Source organism: Culex quinquefasciatus, chromosome 2 (genome assembly GCF_015732765.1).
Source record: "Culex quinquefasciatus strain JHB chromosome 2, VPISU_Cqui_1.0_pri_paternal, whole genome shotgun sequence".
Taxonomy (NCBI): Eukaryota; Metazoa; Arthropoda; class Insecta; order Diptera; family Culicidae; genus Culex; species Culex quinquefasciatus.
In genome coordinates this window covers 33,651,036-33,678,080 of record NC_051862.1, presented here as the reverse complement: position 1 = coordinate 33,678,080, position 27,045 = coordinate 33,651,036, and the positions used below count along the sequence as shown (strand labels likewise).

At 35.6% G+C, this 27,045-nt stretch overlaps 2 protein-coding genes across 4 annotated transcripts in view; both read left to right on the top strand.

The window, feature by feature from the left end:
* Nucleotides 1-1,764: 1,764 nt before the first annotated feature.
* On the top strand, nucleotides 1,765-12,583 carry LOC6053085 (sodium-dependent nutrient amino acid transporter 1). The gene is made up of 4 exons (XM_038256039.1): nucleotides 1,765-2,556; nucleotides 6,837-7,810; nucleotides 7,892-8,156; nucleotides 11,810-12,583. The coding sequence occupies exons 1-4, from the start codon at nucleotides 2,172-2,174 to the stop codon at nucleotides 12,079-12,081; spliced, it is 1,896 nt and encodes a 631-aa protein (XP_038111967.1). The 5' UTR covers nucleotides 1,765-2,171; the 3' UTR covers nucleotides 12,082-12,583.
* Nucleotides 12,584-20,847: 8,264 nt separating this feature from the next.
* Nucleotides 20,848-27,045, top strand: part of LOC6054543 (sodium-dependent nutrient amino acid transporter 1) — a 45,734-nt gene continuing 39,536 nt past the window's right edge. For 2 of the 3 annotated variants that reach the window (XM_038253084.1, XM_038253080.1), the window contains exon 1: nucleotides 20,848-21,315. The gene's annotated coding sequence lies outside the window, so the exon portion shown is untranslated. Of the gene's footprint in view, nucleotides 21,320-27,045 lie in introns of all 3 variants that reach the window. The other variant, XM_038253081.1, reaches the window with a different exon arrangement.

Genomic DNA, 27,045 nt, shown 5'->3' with positions numbered 1-27,045 from the left:
GAAAGCCGGAGTCGGAGTCGGAGTCGGTTGAAACATGACCCGACTCCGCAGCTCTGCATTTAATAAATATTGTATTCTTAATAGTTGTTTCATTTTGAATTACTTCACAGTCCAGACTCGATTATTCGAAAGCTTTAACTTCGGGTGATCAAAACTTCGGATAATCGAATCACGAAAAAGAAATTTCGTTGTCTTTTTTTATTGTTGAGTATAAGTATGACCCCTAAGCTACTCTAAAATGATTTAGAATTTTTAAATCCAAGATCCCTTCATTTCTTTTATCAAAAAAGTGATTTCTCACCATTCATTTTCCAAATGAGTATAATTTTTCTTCTTAAAACATATTTAAATTGCAAAAAAAATCGATAATTTTAAATAAAAATGCCTATATAGGTGCCCTTATCAAACAAATTGTAGAGTCATTTTGAAATGTTATTTTTTGCATCTGATAATGTTTTTATTTGATATGATCAATATTTTAATTTTTTTTAAAGAAAAAAACATTCCTCTATTACTTTCCTAAACTGAATCGTAAAATTAGTCATTTTGGCTCCCTAAGAAATTCGAAATAAATAAATATTTATTATTCTGAGTTTATTTCAGGCTTTTTTTCAACTGTAGCTATTTTTTTATGAAAAGTCGCACCTTACAACTTTACCGAAGACAACAAGTTGATCAGAAAATCCTTTTTCAAGATACTGATTTTCGAATATTCAAATGTGCATTCTGCATGAGAAGCCCGCAAAAATCATCCAAATTAAAAAAAAACGTTAAAAGAGAAAAAATAAACTTCAGATAATCAATATCAATATCGCTTCACTGCCCTTGATCGCATAAATGTCTCATATGCATTTTCATCGTTTTTGAGTTATTGATGCAGTTTGGTTCAAAATCGTGTGCTCTTTCAAAAGGGCCTATAACATCCAGTACTTTGTTATGAAATTAGGAGGAAATCCAGTTTTTTCGCGAAAACTTAACATGTATATTTATGTGTGAGACAAACTTCAAATGCGTTTTTCTCAGCTTGCTATTTTTGCATATGGGACATTTATGCGAACATGGGCAGTTTACTCGTTTAATTTTTCTCAGCGATATAAATCTAGATTTCAATAAATGAAATGGTAGAGAACGATTGTTCGGTTTTTCTAAAATTGAATTGAAGAAAATGAAAAATGTTTGAGCCGTTGCATTGATGGATTATTTGAAGTTTATTTTTAGGAGCATCCAACTGGCGCAATTTTCCAACTCTCCCCTAGAGACACAAACTTTGAACAATATTTACAACGACCTAATTGTTGAATTGTGAATTACAGTACCGCTTAACAAAAACTTTAAATAAAATTTGTACCAGCCTTAAGACCAAATACTTTCAAAAATTGTCCAAAACGGACTCATTCTGTTGAAAATAAGTATTTTTTTGCTGTAAGAGAAATCACAAATCACATAATTCCTAAAACGACTAACACGACATTTTTCATAACTCTATCGTACCTAGAACCCCTGCCCTTTGCAAAGTTCCAACGCCGATTGGATAAACCCAAAACCGAGCCTCTTCCATCGCAAATGTCGTCATTCTGGACAACAACATTATTCCCTACCGACTCAGATTCACCCGAAATTCACCACACAAACACCACTGCTGTCGATCTACCTGCACTCGATCACTCGCACACACATTCGCAACCTGCTACCCGAACGAATGATCGTCGTCGATCATCGCCGGCCTTATTGCTGTGGAAGGCTTTATAAACCCTCGGCCCAACTCGAACGAACGAATTCACTGATCGCACGCGGTTCACCTAGAACGGTTCGGGAGTTGCGCCGAGAACGCGCAAAGTGCACTTAACAGAAAATTAAGACATTTTTAATGTGAGTTGTGTTAATTGTTGATCTAACAAAAAACTAGTCATTCGTGTGTTGGGAGCGGGTTTTGTGGTTTGGTTTTATAGTGATTGCCAATTAAGGTTGAAGTAATGTGATTGGAAGAAACTTCCCTGTTTGAACAAATGTGATACTGAAAGGGGGAATAACATGGTCAGGACGCGTAACTTTTAAGCAGTGACATCAAAGTGAGTGAAAAGTTGATTCACGATCTGTGAAACGGTCGTGAATGGGAATTACAGCATTTGAAGAGTTACAAGAGTGTTCCAAAGTCCCGAACTCGAGCAGCCATGGCCGGAGTAGTCAACAGGTCATTCGTCGGAGATGACTCCACGGGAGTCAACAACAACAACAACAACAATGTCACAGAAAACGGTTCCGGACCCCCGGGCTCGGTCACGGTTGGCAACGTTGAGGAGCAGCCTCAGGAGGAGCGTGAAAAGTGGAGCAACGGAGCCGAGTTCCTGCTGTCCTGCATAGCCATGTCGGTGGGACTCGGCAATGTGTGGAAGTTCCCCTCGACGGCGTTCCGAAACGGGGGTGGCGCCTTCGTGATCCCGTACCTGATCGTCCTGCTGATCGTGGGCCGACCGATCTACTACCTGGAGATGGTTATGGGGCAGTTTTCGAGCCGGGGCAGCGTCAAGGTGTACGACGTGAGCCCGCTGATGAGAGGTACGAAAATCCCCGGATTTTTCTGTTGTGTGGAAGTCGAGTCGAACAGGCACAAATTAGACCTAAGTAATTGAGTCGCGACGAAGGGTTGGGTTTGTGGTGTCTAAACGGTTGTGTAAATATCTGGTCGGGCACGGGTGCAGGTGCAAAGATAGATTAAGTAGCTGGTTAGACAAGTGCCCATTGTCCGGACACCCCGTAGGTGATAGAACTGGAGCGATCGGTCGGAGGAATGCAATGAGATCGGGCCTGCAATGATAATGAGTGTGCTGAAATAGATTGGGAATGTGGCTCGGTATGATGGGACAGCTGTTTGGTTGAGGTAGTAATTGAGGAGGATGGAAAAAGTGCATTTATTAGTGAAATTATCATCGCAATCATACTAATGATATGATGAGAGAAACGTGATTTTTCTTTTTCAAGCACGGAACATCGATGTTCTTAGTTTTCTGAAGAGTGCTATGAATGAATTATTTATAGAATGTTACATGTGCTTTGCGTAAGACATGGGCCTGTTTGAAATACAATAAAATTAGTTTGATTTTTTTCCTAAAAAAAAACTCAATTAAATTGTCAATCATTTTATACAATGTTATTGATATTTAAGTTTTAGTAAAACAAAGATTTTGATCCCAGGATTCCAGAAGCAATATACATTGAAAAAATAACACAATTTTGAAAGCATAGTAATTCGATATTATTTTGTAAATCAACACTTTTTTGTATTTATTTTATTTTAATTCCACTTTTTCCATGCTTCCTATTTCAAAAAGTCGTTTTGCATCATTTGTTTTTTCGATACAAGGCTCCATACAATTTTGCGAGTTGTGAATATTCAAAATCCTGTATCTTGAAAACGGATAATCTGATCAACAAATTGTAGGTTATGATTACAAGTATTCAGGAAAAATAGGTACACGGAAAAAAACTAGATTTTTTAAGTTAACTTTCAGCATTAATTTCAGTGCTGAAATGAGAACTTTCCAGCATTCATTTTTAAAAGTGTTACTATTCAATTCTGTTATTTTTGGTATAAAAAATAAGGCTTTTCGTCGTTCGAGAGAATGACAGCAAATGTAAGTTGTTTTACGACGGAATTGCAATAAATACTTTTTTAGCCCCTTGATTTTTAGGGCTGATTTTGAAAGAGGGGTTGGAGTGGCATAAACTAAAAATAATTGCAGTTGCCTAATTTTCAATGTTTAAAAAAACACTTCCTTAAAAAGAAATTAGCTTTACATTCTATGTGATTTAATTATGTTTACACCTACAATTATGACGAAAACCTTTATTCTATATGCAATAATTCCTCTTTATTTTTTTAACGTAAAAAAACGTTTCTATATGGCATGACGCATGTTTGTATGCTGATTTTAAGCAAAAATAAAAACCAATTAGGCAAATGTCTCACTTTAACATGAGGAAATAAAAGAACTTGTTTCATAAAAATCTCAAATTAAATTATTGAAAGGCTTGAGAACAACCCGAAAACGAGTGATTTTGATCTTTCGAGGATTTTTATGTTGTAAAATTAAATAAGAGCGAAACAGTTTGGAATCAAATTGAAAATTTATTACACTTCCGACAATTCTTCACAAAAATCAATAAAATTAAGAAGCTAGGATTTGTTCTATACGCCATCATCGCTAAAAATTGAACTCTCAAAATACGTGGTTTTTAAAATTTCATTTTTTTTTTCATATGTTTAAGAAGACTCAAAACGGCAAAATCTTTTGCTTTAGTTTTTAGAATGGTGTAAAATCTGCTACCAGAGAAACTAGAATTAAACCTTTGCTAAATTTTCTGCTCTTTCCTTTAAATAACTTTAATTATTAGAATGTTGAAAGGTCTTAAAACATTTATTTTATTCATTTTAAACTATTTTAAATAACTGGATAGATTTAAAAAAATCAAAATTAGGGGAAATTCTCGTATGTTTGGCTGGTTAAGCACTCGCTGCTAACTCCATCCAATTTGCTTAATTTCACTATTCAAACAACTAATTTTGCATAACTTTTGATAGAAACTTGCTTGCTCACTTCTTATTGAGCTATTTATCACTCGATTTCAGTCGAAATCGCTTTTAATGAGCTGTAATTGAATGTCAAAGTGCTGATATGGCAACATTAGAGGCACGCGTTAATTAGATGCTGTTCACCTACTATCAAAGAAAAAAAGCAGAAAATTTTAGAAATGTTCAATTCTACCATTGAAAATTTAATCAATAGTTTTCGAGAAATCGCGTGTTGAAACTTTTGGCAACACAGAGACTCATTTTTCAAAAATTGAAAAAAAAAAATAAAATTTTCTCAGTTTTTCAAAAATATTTTGTGTAGGAGAACTTTTCCGTCATTAGGTATTTTTAAATTTAATTTTCACAGCATTTCGCATTTCAAGAGTATATTTTCAAAATTGCAATTTAATTCTTGAACAAGAGTTTTTTTTTTAGACTTGAAAAAGCATTCGAAATGTTGCTTTGTTTGTTATGAATATTGCAAATTAGACCTATTCAAATTTAATTTCAAGCTATTGTCGTTGACATAGAGCGTCATAATAAAAAAAAGTTCATGGCTTTTATAATCTCAAGAGATATTTTAATTCCAAGAAATCCTGAAATCAATATGTTAAATTCAATTCTATTTTTTTAATAATTTAAAAATGTCAAATCAAGTGAAAATGGAAAAATAATTGATGAAAAACATATCTCCGGAGCATGTTTAAATATCTGGAGTTTTTCCATGGTATAATAAATAAAATGTATAATCTACGGGTAGACATAAATGCTATGCTATGCTATGTATAATTAATTAAATTTATTTTAGCTTTTAAAAAGTTCTGAAACAACCGTAATTTAAAATGTTTATAGGACTTTTAAAAACCTCAGAAATGTTTTATTAATTAAGTTTCAATTGATTGTACAAAATTATTCCAAAGAAATCTGTTGAAAAGTTGCAAGAATTTATGAAATTGTTGAAGAATCTTCTTCAAAATTTCTAGTATCAAAGGAAGTTAAGAAAAAAATTGTTAAACATATTTTTGAAAATCAGAACAGATTTTGTTGCAAAACCATTAACAATCTCTTACCCTAAAATAAAATTACTGTCAGTGAGGGTACAAGATGTATCATTCGTTATTAGTTTCTAATAAAAACAATTGAATTGATATCTTATTAGTATATATGTTCTAGATAGATCAACAACTTTTTTGCAAAATTTTGAGAAACTTGCTTGCTACTTCATTTAAAAAAAATAAGAGAAAATATTTTTTTTGGGGAAATATGAACAAACAATTTCTAAATTTTATTTTCCCAATGCTTTTATTTTTTTAACTTCGATTAAATAAGGGTAATTCTCCGCCAACTCACACAGCAGTTGCCCCGATCCCTCTTCGATTTGCGTGAATCTTTGTCTTAAGGGGTAACTTTTGTCCCTGATCACAAATCCGAGGTCCGTTTTTTGATATCTCGTGACGGAGGGGCGGAACGACCCCTTTCATTTTTGAACATGCGAAAAAGAGGCGTTTTTTCAATAATTTGCAGCCTGAAACGGTGATGAGATGGAAATTTGATGTCAAAGGGACTTATATGTAAAATTGAACACTCGATTTGGTGGTGTAGTCTGAATTCCGAAATAAACGTATTTTTCATCGAAAAAAAAAACACAAAAAAAAATTAAAAACTCTGCCATTTTCCGTTACTCAACTATAAACATTTGTGGAACATGTCATTTTAAGAGAAATTTAATGTTCTTTTCGAAACTACATTAACCCAGAAGGTTATTTTTTAGGGTGTAACAATGTTCTACAAAGTTGTAGAGCAGACAATTACAAAATTTTTGATATAACATAACATAACATTTTTGACATAAGGGGTTTGCTTGTAATCATAATTTAGTCACAGCAAATTTCAATCTAAAGAAAAGCTTTGCAAGTTTCTGTTTGACTTGGAATTTTCCATTCCTTCCAGAAAATTAAACTGCATCGATTTATCACTAAATTATCTCATCAGAATCTTTGCGTAACGTTTGCTTCAATGTATACCCCCAACAATTACAAAATTGTTTGATTAAGCATATCACCGTTGACAGTCAACCATCACCATTACGACACTGCAACTGCAACTGTAATTTCCATTCTATACACTTGGGAAAGAAACAAATTGCATTCCATGTGGCGGTCACGTGCCCGTAGATCAATCAGCCCCATCCAGTGGGAACCAAAACCGCTGCTGTCTGTTTTCAATTATCCTGCAACTAATTCCCTTTCCTTCTTTTTATTTGCAGGTATTGGCCTCGGCCAGATGATCGCCATGTCGATCGTAATCTCGTACTACGCGGCCACCATCGCGGTCGCCATTCGCTACTTTGTTGCGTCGTTCAGCGCGGAACTTCCGTGGGCCACGTGTGACCCGGCCTGGACCGACGTCAACTGTATCAACTCGTCGAGTTCGATGGGCAAGTCGAGCTTTGTGAACTCAACGCTTCCGGTGCAGACATCGGCGGAGCTGTTCTACACGAGGTCGGTGACTGGTGAGGATTATCTGGTTGGGGACGAGATTGGTCTGCCCGATTGGAAGTTGGCGCTCTGTTTGCTGTTCATCTGGGTGTGCATAACATTCATGCTGATCAAGGGAATTCAGGGATCGGGGAAGATCTCTTACTTCTTGGCTTTGTTCCCGTACGCCGTGATGCTGTTCTTTGCCGTGTACTGTTTCAACCTGGAAGGAGCAGGGAACGGACTGCTCTACTTCATCACCCCCGATTGGGATAAACTCCTGACCGTGAACGTCTGGAAGGAGGCCGTCTCGCAGTGTTTCTTCTCCCTGTCGATCTGTTTCGGAGGAGTGATCGCGTACTCGTCCTTCAACAACTTCTCCAACAACATCTACCGCGATGCGATGATCATCTCGTGGACCGACACCTTTACCTCGCTGCTTTCGGGTGGGATCGTGTTCGCGATCATTGGCCATCTGGGCGTGGTGACCGGCGAGACCGATTACACCAAGGTGGTCCATCCGGGCGCCGGGTTGACCTTCATCACGTACCCTGAAGCGTTGGCCAAGTTTGAGCACGTGCCGAACCTGTTTGCGGTGCTGTTCTTCTTCATGTTGTTTGTGCTGGGCATCGGAAGCAACACCGGAATCATAACCAGCGTGGTGACCGCGATCCGCGACCAGTTTCCGGGGCTGAAGAACTGGAAGATTGTGCTGGTGATCAGCGCGCTGGGTTTCTCGACCGGGTTCCTGTTTATTACGCCGGTAAGTGAAAACTGTAAACCCCTCACGCCCATCTCAAAATCTAATCTACGTTTTTCCCACCTCTGCCCCTCCTCCCACCAGGCCAGCTCCCGGGTGATTGAGTACGTCGACTACTACGGGGTGACCTTCGTGACGCTGACGCTGGCCGTCGCCGAGCTGGCATGCTTCTGCTGGATCTACGGGGTGCAGCGGATCTGCCGCGACATCGACTTCATGCTGGGCCTCAAGACGAGCATCCTGTGGCGCGTGTGCTGGAAGTACGTCACCCCCATCGTGATTGCGATCATCCTGCTGCTGACGTTCGCCACCGGCAACCCCCCGGAGCGGATCGCGACAGGGTTCCACGGTGAGTAGGGGGTTCCGGGATTCTAGTGTCTTTAGAGAAAACGGTTACAAAATAACAGTTTTCTTGCTGATTAATACTTTAGAATGGCTTGCCATAACCACTCGAACCTTTTTTTCTAATTGTTTTAATTTTTATTTTCAACGATACTTTTTTAAGATTTCAAATTGTTTAAAATATTTATTGCAACTGATATGGTACTCACACAGCAGTGGTAACTTTTATCCCTGATTACGAATGTTGAATTTATAAATACTTCACGAATTTTGATATCTTGTGACGGAGAACGTGACACGCGAAAAAGACATATTTTTCAATAATTTGCAGCATGGTGATGAGATGGAAATTTGGTGTCAAAGGGACTTTTATGTAAAATTGGACGCTCGATTTGGAGTACTAAAAACTCTGAAAAAACGTATTTTTCGTCGAAAAAAACACATTTTTTAACTCTGTCATTTATTGTTACTAAAATGTAAAAAAATAGGAACATGTAGTTTTAAGGGAAATTTTATGTACTTTTCGAATCTACACTAACCCAGGATAGTCACTTTTTCATTTAGAATAACAGTTTTAATTTTAAAATAACCTTTTTTTTTTGTAATTTTGCAGAGTTATTTTTAAGAGTATAACAATGTTCTACAAAGTTGTATAGCAGACAATTACAAAAAAAAATGATAACATAAAACATTGGAAAATACAAAATTAGCATGCAATTTATGTAAATTATTTTATTAACTATGGACTTTTACAAATACTGCTATCTGAATTCCATTCAGAAAATTCATGCCGCAATGTTTCTCTAGCTCTTCCTGATACAATTTCACTAAATATTTAATTTAATAAAAAATATCAGGAAAAATCGGCAAAATATATCATTAAACACGATTTTAAAGTAAAAACTTAGTGTACCAAAATTTCTTTTCCTTATTTTATTTTGATTTTATTTTGAATTTAAGATTCATATTAAACGTGTTCAATCATTTCCTTATGTGAAAATTAGCCAAAAAGTAAAGCAAAGCATTTATTGATATAGACAAAAAGTTTGGGGTTTTTTCACTTTCTAAATGTTCTTTTTCGCATTAAAAAACTAATTTATGAAAAGCAACCATTCAAAATATAACCAAAAACCTGTAAAACCAAGCAAAATTTAAAAAAAATACTTAGTCAAAACAAGTCGTAGAGATTTCGGCTGGTTCAAATTTTATTTAAAGTTCCCTCCCCCCCCCCTTCAAAATTGGGTCAAAAAATCTTGGGGCACAAAAAAAATTCAAAACACTTCAAAATTTCAATGTAAATTAAAGTTCAAATAGCTTTAAAATGCATTCCTCTGCGTTTAGAATCATTTTTAGCATGTTTGGGTTGATTTAAAAATCTTTTGAGTTATTATCGCAAAATTGTTTTTTTTTTCGCTTTTGTTTTTGTTTTCGACAAATCTTACATTTTTTTTGAAAACTAATGATTGCAAAACAACTGAACTGGTGTAAAATGCATTTTAAAATTATTTTTCCTTGCAAATGTTGAAACTATGGCTTGTTATTTCAATATTTATATTTTTTTTATTAAAAAAAATCGATTCTTTATTAACTTACGATATCAAGCCTATAAAAATAAATGTTTGAAGTATTTATAAATTCAACATATCAAATGAAATTGGCAAAATAACAAATTAAAAAGTTCTTTGAGCATTACTGTATATTTGAAAAGATCGAAAACTTTCACAAAAAAGGAAGAAAAACCTCGTTAGCATTAAAACATACATTCATTCAATCAAATTCTCAAATTGAAGTTTTTAAGTCTCATTCAAACATTCCCACATTATCTAATGCCAATATCTCAGCAACTATCAATTCCAACTATCAGGTCCAATTTTTCTGAAAATATTTTCAGGAATAGTCAGTCATGGACACTATTTTTTAAAATCTAATTATTTGAATTTTTCAGTTAAAATTAAACTTAAGGAGGCTTTATCTTGAAAACGTTGCACTTTATCTAAAAATTTGTAATGTACTTTTAGATTGCAAATTTGATTTTACATTAAAATTGATGCCAAAATAAGTTTTTGGCCAAAATTTTCATTTTTCCAAATACAGTGGAAATCTAGCTGTCGATATTGAAGAGACCGTCGAGAGCAGGAGGTATCAAATTTAGATTAATTTTTCAAAAGGTTCTATTTGCATAGGAAACCCATGACTCATATGTTGTTTTGAAAATTTACTCTAGAAATTATAGATCGAGACTGAAAAAAATATTGACAGCTGAAGCAATATTGATATCGAGAAGATCGACAGCCAGAGAGTCGACTGCAACACATTTTTTTTTTCAAAAAATAACTCTGCGGCAATTTTTTTTCCATACTTCTCTATGGCTCAAAAATTGCGGTTTTTTGTCCCCTTAAACATATTATAAAAAAATCACATTAAAATAGATTTTGAGAAATTGATTAGGCCGTTGCAAATATTTTTCAAAGTTTATGTCGCCCCCCCCCCCCCTTCAAAATTGGTCCAAAAAATCAGGGGGCAAAAATATATTTTTTCAAAAAGCTTCAAAATTTGAATGAAAATAAAAGTCAAATCAACTGAAAACAATCTAAAACGCATTTTTCTGCATTGATAATCATATTTAGCATGTTTGAGCTGGATTTAACATGTTTTGAATTTTTATGAAATTCCAATGTACAGCACCGCAAAAACTTTATTTTTGGCAAAAAAAATAATTTCGTCAATACTTAGGTATTTTGGAAACTAATGATTGCAAAACAACTGGACAGGTGTATTATGCATTTTTAAACACTTTTTTCATTTAAATGTTAATACCGTGGCTCGTAAATTCAATTTTTATTTTTTTTTATTTGTTTGCCCCCCCCCCCCTCGACTTTGGTCAGAGTCGAGGGACATAAACTTCAAAAAATATTTGCAACGGCCTATTGTTAAAAAAAAATAAAAAATCGACAAAAAAAATCGACCAGACATTTTTTTTTTCAAAAGTTACAGATTTTCAAATATTTACATTCCCTTTTTTGTATGAACAGCTGCCAAAATCTATATATGTAAAAAATTTCGTAAGTTTTGTTCGAACGCGAATCAGTTCAATACGGAGCGTCGGATCGAGGCGCTTTTTGTTGCGTTGAGTTCTTATAAGACCAAGGAAGGTTCTTACGCCAAAAAGTGACAACTTTGGCCACTCTGGAACCGATTCCGGGAAATCTGCAGATTGTATAGGAAAAGTTGCGTAAAATCAAATTTTAATCACAGGAGGCTGAATAAGCAAATAAACTTAAAACGTCAAGAAACCAAAAAGGGCAGAACGAAGTTTGCCGGGAAAAGCTAGTTGTATATATATTTGTATGGTTAACCAATGACAGAAAATGACTTCTTTGGCTATATGGAAGGTCCCAAAAAAGTTTGAGCCAAATCAAGAAATACAAAGAATAAAATCGGCTATTGTTCATTTATCTTTAAATAAATATGTTTGTTTAATATTAAACAAAAATTTCTGGTACTTGGTACTTTTTTGGTTTTTTTTTTCTGTTGAAAATATTTTCTGCCAATGCTGCCTTTGCAGATTCATATTAGATTGTTTTGATGGTGAAATTTGGGAATTTGAAAAATTCTACTCTAAGACATATAATAACAATACGATACCATTTTCCATTTCAGTTCTCGGTTGGTTCATCTACGCAGCCGCCATCCTCCCGCTGCCGATCCTGGCTATCCGCGCTGTTCTCGCCCAACCCAGCGACCTATCGCTGTGGAACCGAATCAAGCGGGCCGCCCGACCGCTGTCCAGTTGGGGCCCGGAAAACCTCGCGTTGAAGAAGAAATACGACGACTTTGTTGACGACGCTCAACGCGACGACGGTGCCAAATCCAGCAGCATTTTCCAGCGATTCCTCTTCCGACGGGAAAAGTCCTACTCGGTGAACCTTTAGATACAGGGCTCGCAAGTTGTTTTGCTCAATCAGACAAAATCAGACACAGTGATCGGAATCAAGTGAAGTCAGTATTAGTAGTTAGGGCTACGTAGCCGTAGAGCACAATGCACACTAATCGTTCCGATGACCGCCACAGGAGAAGGTTCATCGTCTATTGTAAGGTGAAATCTTTTGATCAGCGTAATGCTGCTACTACTGCTGCTGCCGCCCTAAACCATGACTGGACACAAAATCACCCTTATCAATCTCATCAGAAGCGCGCGCTCGACAAGATCAACAGGGCGGGAACGGAGAGGTTTTCCACGGCACGAGGCGTGTACGGGCAGAGTAGTAGCAATTCAGCGCAAGGCAAATTAGTATGCAAGCGATTTTAATTTGAGAAATGTTTTGTGTATAGATTAGTGTAGCAGACTACGAGCAGAGATAGAGTAATTTTATTTTGTATTTTTAAGCATTTTTTTTACTTTTTCAATTACACTTGACGTCATTCAGTGCAGTATTCGGTGTAATTTGTTTCATTGCTTGTAACGGAAAGAAATCACGCATCAGCGAAATGCAAATTAGATGTGGTTGGAAACTGAGTTGCAGAGGGGGATTTCAGATGGGAAGGCAAATGCGTCAGTTCTTTAAGTGGACTGTAATTCCCTCCAAGTGCTGGTCGCTGTGGTTTGGGCGGTATTCGGTGACCGTGCAATTACAGTCATAAATTACACTTGAAATAAATCAATATTGAAAGCAATTTCACAAACTTTAAACAATGATCAGCATCATCAATAAAAAACAGAAAACGACATATGTTTGCTTTAAATATTTCAAAAGGTTTATCTACTGTCAATCATCAAATTTAGAAAAATACGCGGCGTCATATAAAAATTATATTATGTTTATAAAAAATAAACTTTTGAAACACAAACTTAACAATATATTTTGAGTAGAGTGCTTGCAAATACCCATGTTGTAAATTAATGTAACTAGACAGTTTAAAAAATCTCGTTTATATAATAACTCGGAACGCTAAACGGTTTGGTTTGTTTGTTTTTACAAAAAAAAAGTGTTAAAATTGACATCTCTTTACAGGTAATTGCATTCTTTCACATTCAGTCCAGACTCGATTATCCGATGTTTCAATTATTCGTATTTTTAATTTTCTTACTTTTAGCATCAAATTCAAGTTCTGCGACCCCATTTCAGTCAAATTTGAATAGTTGATTGCCTTTTAGAGGAGGGCAAAACCGTTTTTTTATGAGCCGCTCATCTTCGTTCGCTCATTAAAAGAGCGGCTCTTTTGAACAGCTCTTTCGCTCTTTTTCAAAATTTTGATGAAAGGCTGTTTTTAAGAATGATGGGATTTTTGAGTTTTTTATTGGATATTTATGAATTATTTAAAAAAAACTAAAAACGAGAAAATGCGCTTGAAGTCTTTTTGAGAGCTGAATCGTCGGTTTACGTTGGGGGATCTATTTCAACCAGAGGTGGACAAAACCGATCTTTTTTGGAACCGCTCATATTTGTTTGCTCATTAAGAAGATCGGCTCTTTTTTGCCCACCTCTACTTTACCATAAAAAATGCGTTTCTTAAAAGTTTTTACTGCCATTTTGAGCGCCATCTTGGATTTTAAAATTCTAAATCAATTTAGCGTAGTTCATGGAATATACTTAAGCTCGGAAATCCAAGGCCTTCTGATAATCGAGTATGGGAGTTTGTAAATAACCTGTGAAAACGTTTTCGTTTGGTAAGGAACGTTTTGCAAATGATACATTTACCTCAATTCTCTAATTAAAAAAATCAGGTATTTTCGTATAGTTAATTCTTTTCAAGTTTTTAAGATAAGTCCCAATCACCTTTTGTAAACAAAGCCGTTTTGTCGATCAATTTTCGTTCAATGTATGAATGATCGACTTCAAAATGCCTTAAATTGTTTACTGGATGTCCTTCAAATGCTTTTTACTGAAAAATAAAATTTTTGTTGTTGTAACTCACTTGTTGATTATTTGCCGATTCCAACTGCAGCCTTTGACTATTTAACAACTTTTAATCTTGGTCTTTAAAAAGTACCCGACTCCATTGACTTCAACATGACAATACGTACATTTTTGTCGAAGACACCAACAAAATAATAAACACCAGTTTGGTAAGGACAACTGCAAGATAGGGAAATTCTCGTATGTTTGGATGGTTAACTCAGTCCTGATCCCGTTCAATTTGCAAATTCTAAATAGATAGAATTTGTTTTGACAAATTGTTTTGCAGAAGTTTTGAGAACAACTTCCTTGATCATTTCATTTTTTGCTTCAATGATAAAAAAAGTTGTCTTTTAGAAGCTGGAAAATTTGGTGGTTGAATATTACCATTTTCCTAATTAATTTTACCTAAAAAATGTGTGAAAACTTGAACCTGATAAAAATTTATCTGAAAAAATACCATGTTAAAAATGTGATATTATCTTAGTTTTAGATGATAAAGTGAAAATACACATTATCAGCAATTCCCCACGAAAACAGCATGGTTCAAAAAAAAAAAAAGTTCTCCGATCGGGCTCATAATTTTTCTGGGGGTTCCTTGGCCGAAATAATTAGACCCATATTTTTTTTGTTTGGCCATTAGGGTGACCTATGCCGCGTTAGGGTGGTCCAAAAAATTGCCATTTTCGTTGATTTTCCCAAAAAAAACTTTTTTTAAATCATAGATCCGCGCCATTTTAACAGATTTTAGCTGTCTTGGACGCAAATGAAAGGGCATTAGATAGGCTTTTGAGGAAAAAAAGTTTCAAATATCATATCCACATTTGAAAAGGTCGTATGAAAACTTAAAATGATGTTTTGACGGTTTCGGGACTTAAGAGCCTATGTCTGAAAATATGTTTACCGGATTCCTCGAAATTTTTTACAAATCTGGAGTTTTTTTTTTGAAAAGGACCAATAAACCAAATTTTCAGGTTTTGCTTTTTGGGTGTTTTTTAATTCCCCTGACTCAAGGTGGTTTCAAAAACACCCAAAAAGCAAAAACTGGAAATTTGGTTTATTGGACCTTTTCAAAAAAACTCCAGAAATCATATAATAAATTGTGAAGTTTTGTTTTAAATATTCCGTGATACGATTTAATGAAAATAAAAACTGGGTCTTTCTACGCGCCATCGGAAATGACGAAAAGGGGAGAAATTGACTATTTTCACTAAAATTACGAAAACTTTGAAATTAAAGCGATGTTTGGGTACCAACCAACGCAACTACGGATCTAAATTTTTCAGGCAAAGAACACCCTGTGAAATTTTTGAATCGATATGAGCGCCTTTATTTTGAGGGGTGGGGTTGTTTTTGAGGGTAATTCTTGTAGTTCCAAGTTTTACGTTAAGTGGTTACATACATGTAAATCGACAAATAAATCAGAGGTAAGTGTAAGCACACACTTAATTTTACTTAAAATCTGTTTTCAGGGCATTAAAATATACAATTTCATGTATTTTAAAAGCAAATTAGAAGACATTTGGTTGTATCATTGCTGAGATATAAATATTTGAAGTTAGAAGTTTCAAAACACAACTGCCACGATATCTTATCACTGCCTTGACCAAATCAGCTCAAAATGTTGGTGAAGACTCGTTAAACCAGTCCTGTGTGCATGACGAAGGCCCATTTTCAAAAAACTTAAAAAAGATAAAAATATTTTCGTGTTTTTCATACAAATAATCATCAGATGTTGATTCAAAAATCAAATTATTCGCTCTACAGCATTGCCTTGGCGTTCCCGATTACGGGATTCCTACTCGAAACTTGATGTCCGAAGGCTTGATTGTTGAGGCAATTGCAAACCTCTTTTTACACCTAAGCTTCCATCCACCCCGGGATTCGAACTGACGACCTTTGGATTGTGAGTCCAACTGCCTACCAGCGACTCCACCGAGGCAGGACCCAGGGAGACGACTCCTACACCTGGACTGAGCTATCGACCTAACCTCTAGGTTAGACCGGGGCCAACATTTACTTCCCCATCCGACGGAAGGCGTGATCAGACAAATCTCGTCTCAAAATTTGCCACCGGGACCTTCTGGGATCGAACCCGATGTTGATTATAGAATTAAAAAAAAGCAAAATTTCAAAATTAGGCTTCGCCATGCACACGGGATATGTCTTGAGCTGATTTGGTCCATCCCATCTCGAGATATCGTGACACCCGTTCGAGAAAAACGCCCAGAAAGTTTGACAGTCCGCTTTTCGCTCGGCAAAATGTTGAGCTTAAAACCGTCTCTAACTCAGTTTAATCATGTAATATCTTCATGAAACTTTCAGGAGTGACTGAAAATATTCTTTTTAGTGGATTCAATAAATTTTCTGTAATACGAAATTTTGTGATTTTCAGCATTTATGTAACCCTTTAATTGAAAGTAAACAGAAAACAGTAATAATCCACGTGAAAAACAACGCACAGCTAGAAAAAAAACCACCCAACGACTAACAGTTTTGTTTGTACTAGACTAAGTCACAGCAATTCAACAAAGCGGTTTGTCGTGATTTTTAGCTACAGTGTTGTAGCAAAATTGCGTTAAATTGCTATAACAACATTTACCCACGGTATGCGGAGCTCAAACCCAAACCAGCCCCCGACGAAGCCCCGTCACGCAAGTTTGACTGCTTTATGAATTAAAATGTTGAATGGGTTGCAGAAAAAAGCTTTAAAATAAACAACTGGGAAGCTAGCGAAAAACATGTGTTTTACTCCACTTTTGTAGACGCGGCTGGTGGGCATTAATCGTGTACTTGACTTTGAACTTGAAATCATAAATTCACGGAGGGAGGAATTCAAGTTAGTGGTTTAAAATCACGATCAACTCTGAAATTAAATTGTTAACTCGAGCAATAATATTTAGAACAGCTTATTATTATTTTTTGTTGAAACATTCATTATCAGAGCAAATACACGTTTGAAAAATTCCATAACTTTGAAATACTATGAATAAATTTCTCGTTGTAAGTTGCATTCCTATATTTAACGTGCTTTGTGAATTCATTGTCATGGTCAAGGATTTTTTGTGCGTGATGTAAACCAAACAAGACTTGCATTTTTTGTTCTTCATTGAATCTGTTGCGCATTTCTGTTCTGTCATTAACCCAATGAGTATATTCAAACATTCCCTTTTATTAGCATAGTCATTCAAAATAACTGAACTATAAATAGCGCTGCAATTTTAGAGTTTAAATAAAGGCAATACAAGCACATTTTAAGCTCTTCAAAAAGCATGTAGGCAATTGATCTAAAAAGTTCATTCACTACCAAGAACTGACCAAGCCAAATTGATTTACAACGTACAACATAATCATTTCCGAATGGTCGCATCAATCAATCCTTGAGTCAGCCATCACCACCACCACCACCACCAGAAGGTCCAGATTGATATCTCACCTCATCGCGCACCAAGAAGCGTATTCATTTACATCAAAAGATGTTAATAACTACCATGAAAACGATTAATCGCAAGCCCCGCTCGACGAGGTAATTAATTATTTTGAAGTCCGATCTGGTCGGCGAGTTGCACAAATCATCAGCAAAATGAACAACCTGACGGAAAAGGAATCGAGCGTGCTCGAATAAGCGCCAGCATGTCTCTGAATGAAGTTTGAATGAGCTTGGAGGGAAGAGAAGCCGGCATTTTATTGAGACGTTGAGACTAGAGAAGAGCGTTGAGCTGGTTGAGCTTTTGAAACGCACTGAGTAGTGAGTTGGAGAGGAACTGGTTGTAGCAAAGCTTTGAAAAAGCTTTGTGAATGAACTTCGCTGTGGTTCATTGGAGATGGCGCGGGGTTAAATAATGAAGATTATCTTAAAATATTTTACATTTTTAAATAGTTAAAATTGAAAAAAAAACAAATTTTAATACATGCAATACTAAAGTTTTTTTCAAACTATCAGGTGACTTTATTTAAATTGGTTTATTATGGACATCATTTTAATTCACCTCATTGCGTTTAAAATAAACAAAGAATAAATTTAAACACAATTATTTTTAACTTAACTTTAACTTTAACTTTAAACCATATGAAATTTAAAACTTAAAATTATATAAATAGCCTGAAATTGTTCAAGAGGATCCTTGGTCCAAATATAAACCCACATATTTTTTCACTTGGCCATTCGGGTAGATTTAGCAGAGTAAAGTGGATCCAAAAATTGAAATTTTCGATTTCTTTATCAAAAATCATAATTTTTCATCGTTTAAACAGGCAGAGCAAAGAGAAGAAAGGAAATAACTTTTATAGAGTGAATAAACAATTATATGCCAGATCTATCTTCGTAATTTTGATGCTCAGAAAATGGGAGAAAATATTGAGCTTATAACTATTGTAGGGATAATAATCACTAGCGTGCACAGGGTGGGGCAACATGGGGCAACTGCCCCACCATCCACAGAAATTTGTTCTAAATTTGGTCAGGGGGTATCCACAAATGACGTATTTTTCAAAACGTGCATATTATTGCCCCACCTTCCTCAAAGAGCTGGGCACGCTAGTGATAATAATAGAGATGCAATCAGCTCAATCATTGAATCGGAAAACTATAAATCATTGAAACAAATACAAAATATTGTACAATTTAACATATTATTTTTTTACTGATTTTGTTCTGAAAAAATGAGTGGATTTCATTTTATTTTTTTCGTTTCAAGAGATATTAAGATGCAATCAGATAAAAGGTCCTAGTCACAGATTGAAAACAAAATGTTGACTTGAAACAGAGTTTTTTTGAAAAAGCTGTAAAATTATCAAAAATGGAAAATAAAATTCTTACAAAAAAAATGTTTTCAAAATTAATTTGTAGGTCAGTTTTATATCTACTATTGAATGAAAATAAACAATATATATCTTGATATTTACAGATAAAATTATCTATCCAACTAAAAAAAGCATTTTGTCAAAACTAGTAAAGCAAAGCACAACAATGAAAGATAATTTTTAACGAAAATGTTTAAGCCTTTATAAATTTCTTTAAAACATGGCTCAAAAGTATTTCAAAAATGTAAATTCCATATTTAAGCTTTATTTCTAAAATGTTTAAGAAAAGGTATGCCCTTTGCAGTTATGCGACCAAACCAAAATAATTCTATTTTTTAAATACCGTACCGCCCCTCCATCACGAGATATCAAAAAACGGACCTCGGATTCGTGATCAGGGACAAAAGTTACCCCTTAGGACAAAGTTTCACGCAAATCGAAGAGGGGTCGGGGCAACTTTTCCCGATTTCGTGTGAGTTGGTAGAGAATTACCCAAAAAAAAATCAAACAAAAAGGAATTAAAAATAATAATTTTGCCATATTGACATTGGCCGTTATGCACTTTAGCTCAATAGTTTATACTCTTGGTTCACTAAAACAAATTTTATCAAAGTTTATCAAAATCAAGTTTTTGAAATTCAAAAAAATCGAATGGTTTTTTTCGTGAAATATTTTTTGTGAAAATTACCAAAAACATGAATTTTGCTGAAAAAACCAAATCGATCAGGAAATCCCTTCTGGCGTCCTCAAAAAAGAACGTCAAGATAAAATCGGGCAAAATGTACCCCCTCCCCCTTCCCACTATGTCACACGTTGTCACGCTGGCTGCTACCCCCTCCTCAAAAAGTACGTTAGGTTTTGTCGGACCCCCGAGTCTTATTTGATTTGTACAATTTTTGAATGATTTACAAATAGGATAAATATCTTTATTCGGAGTTCAACCGTTAATGTTTATTATTTTTAAAGGTTATGATATGATTTATTTTGGTGAAAATTGTGTTGTAGTAATTCAAATCACCATTTATATATATTTTTTGAAAATCTTAAAATTCTGGAAAGCGCACCCTCCCCCTTAGAGCGTGACGTACTTTATGGATGGAACCTATAAAGATACGGATTTTTAAACGTTTTCATAGAACTTCATACAAAATGGACATGAGGAATCGGTGGACAAAGTTTCATTAAAATAAAAAAAAAAAAACAAAATTAAAAATTGCAAAAAAAAAACGTAAAGAAAAGCTTTAAAAAAATACTCCGTTTCAATTTAATTTGATGTATTCCTACTACAACCCTGGTCAAGGAAGTGGACAAAAATTAGAAAAACGCTGCCCAATTCAAGCTTAATTTTCAGTTATAGTTGCTTAATATTCAACGATTAAAATATGTTGAAAGCTTTGCGTTCTTATGTGAAAATGAACGTTTTAAAATTTATTCTAAATAATAGTCGTCCATTTTTGAAGGATAAAGTGAGTTAGAGCGACGAAACATTAAATAGAATTTGTATTAGCAATAAAACAACAAAATTTAATAAAAGCTTCTTGAAAATGATGACAAAACGAACAATGAACAGAAAAATAATTTAAAAAAAAAGATAAAAGAAAAAAAAATGTGCAGAAGTGCAAAAAAACAAAGACGAAAGTTGCACAAAACCTAAAAGTTATTATCAATTTATGAAAAGTAGACATTTGAATTAGTTACAACAAAACATTTCTGATAGATTCCCAAATTAAAACAACTGCAAACATACCAACAATTATTTCTAAAACCAATCTCATACACACTAAACGCAAAAACATCGCAAATCATCGCAGTGCGGCATCTCAAGCAAACCGGCGACGTCGCGACGCCCCAAACGCCGGTGCACGTGGATCTTCGTTGTTTGAGAGCCGGCGCGACGCTCTTGATCGTGGCCGTTCGGTTTACGGTTCTGCGGGCTTGCTCGCGGCCAGGTGTGAATAAAGTACCGCTTAGATGCGATGTTTTGCTCAGTCACAGCGCAACTGTGAGCGCGCGCGGATCGCCTTCTTTTTCCAAGTTGTTTGAAGAGCGTTGGGCACTTAATTTGCTCAGGTGGAAGACATTTTTTGTTTGCGTTTTTTTTATTCCAATTTAATCGCAAATCTGACCGTGCTTTAATTTAACCGTGTAAATAAAGCGATTTTTTCCGGCCAATATATATCATTTGGCGGCATTTTGGAACGAAGGTTACCGGTTTTTATTGGTTTTCTGTTTTTGTTTGCTGGAAAAATAAGCAAACAAACTGTAAACTGTGCTGCCAGTGAAGTTAGTGCTACTTTATAAGGAGTAAAACCAAGTTTCTAACTGAAGTGACAGTGACGATAAAGTGATAGGCAACGTCAATTAGAAGAAAAAAAAAAACAAACAAATCCAGTGATTGATCTGATTGTCAACAGAAAGTGCGAGAGCAGTTACCGCAAACCAGGATACAGAAAAAAGGAATCTCAGGTGGGTAAGTGATTAGTACTAAGCGAAGTCACTTAGCTCAAGTTAGCCATGGCGCTTCCGGAATGTTAGTCATTGAGAAGGGGTTCGGAGCCTACAACTTAATTGTTTGGTCGTGCTCCGTGACCTTAAGTACGTGACAAATGTGCGACGGGTTAATGATTTGAAATGGGATGTGAGCATTAGGGATTCACCATGAATCGTTTTTCTGAGAAATATTTGACGGCATTTGGTGATGCATGCATTAGGGACAACAATTATGATTGGTTCTATTCTTTGAAATGATCATTTTGAGTTGATTAGTCGAAGTTTGAGAATGAATTTAATAAAATGATAAACTCCTTATGTTGGTTCATAATTTTGAATTTTCGTCTGACTTGTCCTTTACAAAATAGAAAACTCCAAACGTGGTATGCAAAATAATTGGGCAAATTTCATGACAAAAAGTTTAATAAAAAATCACCAATTTTTTTACCGTGTATCATGTTTTTCAGGATATTTTTCCATACCTACAACTTTGCCGAAGACACTAAATCGATCAAAAAATTCCTTCAAAAGATACAGATTTTTGAATTTTCATACATCATTTTTGTATGGACAGCTGCCAAATTTGTATGGAAAATTATATGGACAAACTAATGATGCAAAATGCAAAAATACAAAAAAAAACGAATGACCGAAATCTGAGAAAACTGCTCAATTAGCAAATTTTTGTAAAATTTATTTTACGAATCATTTAATTGGATGAAATTTTGATGTAATTCGTCCTTACGTGTCTCCATAGAATTTTGAAAACTGTCCTTACAAAAACTATTAAAATATTTATAAATTAGTGTCCTAAGCAGTTTTTGGAAAATTTATAGATATTGACTTTGGATTTCTCTGACAGGAATAGTTACACTTAAAAAAAAAAAACTTTTTTAATTCAACTTATAACAAAAAAATAATTGCGCAAAATTACCATTTTGAAAAAAATAATCGGATACATAAAAATGACATAAAAAACATCTATGCGTTGGTAAAAGTTAGTCAAAATTCATTTGACACAACACTGTCAATAGTTTTCAAAAAAACAAATAATGTGAGAGATTATTTTAAGATGTTGAATCAAATTGTAATCAAAAAGTACTTTACATAAATTCTGATATCGTTCATTGTGTTCAAGTTAAAGGTACATAAAATTTAGTTTTTGTCAAACATTATTTAAACAGTAGAAGTCATGACTAAGCTTGAGCAAATCTTCAAAAAATCGAAGACACCAGAAAATTTCGTACAAATTAGCTTCAAAGTCATTTAAGATTGTACAAATGGTTGCTTAGATACAGGCTCTGAGGGAAAAGCAAACAGGAAAATATATTTTTATGTGTCACCAAAATAACATCAATTTTCAAAATGACCACAACACAGCAAATATGCGTTAATCAATTTTAGGTGTTCTTTTTTATTGCACAATTAAATTTAGCAATTAAACATAAATGTTTTTTTTTCATGTTGTTTTTTGAAAATTTGGCAACACTGCCAAATGATATTTAATAAACTTTTATGAGAACAGTTGAATTAAAAAAAAGGGTTATTTTTTTCACAGTGCAACTATTTTTTCTAATAAGTTCAATAACCACAAAAAAAATCACCCAAATAAAAAAATAAAATTCGCAAAAATAACCTCTTCGGGAGAATTTTTCAATTTCAGTTTGATATCGGAGAAAACAATTTTGATTGCTATTTTGCCTTAATTTTGAGATTTTTAGACTAACAGTGGGATTGTCGTAACATCGAACCCTTAAAGAATAAGCACGTTACGTTATGTTTTGCCTTCCTCACTGAGATAAGGCTAAAATCTTGCTCTAAAAATGAACTTTTCACAGAAAGCTCGTAGACCCACCTTCATGTATACCTATTAGGGTGGGTACGTTTTTCAAAAAGTTCTCGGATCAAGTTTTAGTATGGTTCCCCTTGTAGGGCATGCCCATAGGGACTTTCATGCCAAATATCAGCTCATTTGGTTGTAAATTGGCTGCGCGCATCAGGGTTAAAGTTTAAATGGGAATTACTATGGGAAAATTGGAAATTTTGTTCAAACACTCCTACAGGTCTGGGAAAATAACGCGCCAACTTCTGGTATGGTCAGGCCTATGGGGAATGGTCTGGAGAACACTTTTCCCGAAGAGAGCATATGGATTCGTTGTCCCTAGACCTGGCGCATCGGCAAACAATCCGATGTCTCCGAAATCAACGGTTTTCCCCCAAAAAGCATCAAATTTTCCTTAGCATGCTATGAAAGCTTGATGAACACCGCGACGCCATACGTCAGACAGCTACCACGTGGTTGAAATATTATCTAATCTAATCTAATCAGACCCCAGCGCAGCCAATCTTTCGAAGGGATCCTGGAGAGTGCCTTAGGTTAGATGACGCCTAGCACTCTTCTTGTCATTTATTAACATTTGTAGTGCACCATTGCATCGGAATGCATTGAAACATCACAAGCGTTAAAGCGGCCAGGCCTACTGCGTAAAGCCGTATCGCAGAGATGACTCGTAATTGGGTTGAGTTTGAGCACTGAGTGTTCGAACAACAACACAATTCTGAATCGACAGGAGGAAGAAGCGTGGGGACACACCACCATACGCTCCGAGATTTGGTTGTATTCGTTGGGAGCACCATGCTAAGAAGGTTTGGTACTCCGGGACCCTCTGGGATGGGACATTGTATTTCCACGAATGCCCAGGACACTATTTGCCGTGGTTATAGCGCCACAACTCGCTCTCTGTAACAGTAGTTCTAATTCCAGTCCAAGCTAACCAAGTCGTCATGGCCTAGTGGTTAGCATTTTTGCTTACCAACCCAAAGGACGGGGGATCGAACCCCGCCTCGAGCGACTTTGATTTTTCGTTCATATTCATCATTTCAAATTCTGTGTACTTAGCTTTTTCGTTGGGAGCAGATGGGAATCGAACCCAGAACCATTCGCTTACAAAGCGAACACCGTAGCCAGTCAGCCACGGCCGCTCCTACCACGTGGTTGAAATATTATCAACAAAACACAAATTTGCTATGCAAAGATTCTGAATTCGACTAAATAATATCAGGATTGCTCGAAATGATCATTTTCTAGTTCAAAGAAGATTTGCAATTGAATATTCCAAACGTTTCTCACCCACGTGGTAGCTGTCTGACATATGGCGTCGCGGTGTTCATCAACTTTTTGAAAAACGTACCCACCCTAATACCTATCGACTCAGAAAACTGAACAAATGTATGTGTGTGTATGTGTGTGTATGAGACCAAAATTCTCACTAAGTTTTCTCAGTACTGGCTGAACCAATTTTGGTCAAACCAGTTGCTTTCGATTTGGTTTAAGGTCCCATACGTACCTATTGATTTTTAAAAAGTTTCGATATGTAGTTCAAAAGTTATGTATAAAAATGTGTTTTTGTATTTCTCTGGATGTTGGATAAGTGACCGAAAATTGATTAGAACATCGTCATTTTATACATTGTTGGTTAGGTAATCGCACCAGCGAATCCAAAACATTGAAGATCTGGCAACCCTGTCTCAAGTTATGACTACTTAAGGTGAAGCCGTTGATCATTTTCGAAGAAATTTGATCATCACTATAAAATATTCTGCATTAAATTCAATTTAACTAATTTCAGCACCAAAAGGAATCAGCATGTGCCGGTTGTTGCCATCTTGAAGCCACTGAAAGAATTTTTGATCTAAATCAATTGTGCTTCAAAATTTATATAAATTTGTGGAACAATCATTGCCGCCCAAGTTTGCAATCATTGATTAATGACGATTTCCATAACTTTCCAAGGAATGGGATAATCGTTACCAAAAGGAATCAGTATGTGTAGGGCACTACTCTAAACAACTTGTTGAAGGAATTTTGTCAAAATATTCAAAGCGACGCAAAATTTATATCTTTGAACGAAAAATCATGACAATGATAGAAGTCTTCACGTTAAGTGATATTTATGTACTTTTTTGAGGCCGGATCTCACTTAAATGTATTAAAACTATATCCGGATACATCATCTAACCCACCGTTGGTTAGGTAATTGAAAACCCTTTCTAACGAGTCCAAAATATCAAAATCTGGCAACCCTGTCTCGAGTTATAACCACTTAAGTGATATTTATGTACTTTTTTTAGGCAGGCGGATCTATCATCCAACCAACCGTTGGTTTGGTTATCGCAAAACCTTTCCAACGAATCCAAAAAAAATGGAGATCTGGTAACTCTGTCTCGACTTAAGACCACTTAAGTGATATTTGTGTACTTTTTTGCGGATTTTAAGAAAAACGAGATGAAATTTGTGTCCAAACCCATCGAATCACCAATAGTTGGTATAGAGTGAGGAAGGCACCAACCACTTAGGTGGATTAAGTTAGTTTTTTTTATTAGTATTAAACACAATGTTACACTTATTATTCCATACGTTTTAAAAAATAATAAAAACAATGAGATTTAAAGGAGCTAGTATGCAATCTTCTTTTTTCGATCTCTCAAAAAAAAAAATCAATAGTTTTTTTTCAAAATCACATTTGATCCTTACTATTCATTTCTATTATAAAGCCTGAAGTTTAAATCGATACCTTAAAATAAAATCCATCAAGTTCAATCGAAAGAGCGATTTTTTTTTAGAATTCCTTCACCATGTATCGACCTACTCAATTCCAAGAATTTGATCTACTGACCGCGTCGCAAACAACAACAACAAAAAAATAACTTGAATTAAACCGATCATCGCTCCAACGATCGTCAAAAATTGGCAAATTCCGTCAGTCATGATCCTAATCAATTTCACGCTAACACGCGCTCGCTCGTGGACAGGTACTTAGCCAATCAGGTCTAAAAGGCTCTAAATTGCTCGTTTAAGCCGCGTTCGTACGACAGGTTCACACAACTGGACCACAGAGGGCGTTTCTGGGCTAACCTGTTCCTTGTTGAGATGTTCTGCCCGCGGGAAGAGGCTTGAAAGTGAAAATTCTTGCTGCAGAATCCTAGAGCCAACTGACACGATGGAGTAGGAAGTCGTGGGGCCCATTAATGGACTGGTGAAGTTCAGCACATGTGCGCCTGCCAGCAGGAACTTGCTTTTGTTCTCGCGACTTAGAACACGAACCTGTCGGTAGAAACAGATCATTTAAGTTACAGGTTACTCGCTCTGTGCACTAGTTTTCCTTGGGTGCACCTTGTTGCAATGCTCTGGATCTGCTGGCGCTGATTATTCTGTATTCTGATCACTATAGAATAGGCACCGGTCAAGTGATCTGTAACCGGTACCCGGGAGGAATAAATGATTAGGTCTTGAATAAATCATTACAAATCGTTTGAAACTTTGCGACGATAAATGGCGATATTCTTTGGGGAGGACAGGTTTAGATAAACAGTTTGTGCTGTATTTCAACTGTTTCAAGTAAACTTTAAACTGGATTTACAGACTTACTACTTAGCAATAATGCTCCAAGACCTTCACACTTTCCCATGTCCGACCTTTCAACACAATCCCCCAAAGATGACACCTGCCTTCTCGAGACTAACTAATTAATCAAATTAATCACGTGGTCAGGTTCTACCTTCTGAACCACGTACCGTAAGCAATGGCCAATCCGCTGAGGGCCCTTCTTCGAAACCCGATGATCACGACACATTGCGGCACACACTTTTCGGTAACTACATACCAGGCCTGACCTGATCCGAAGACCTACCTCAAAGCACACACGT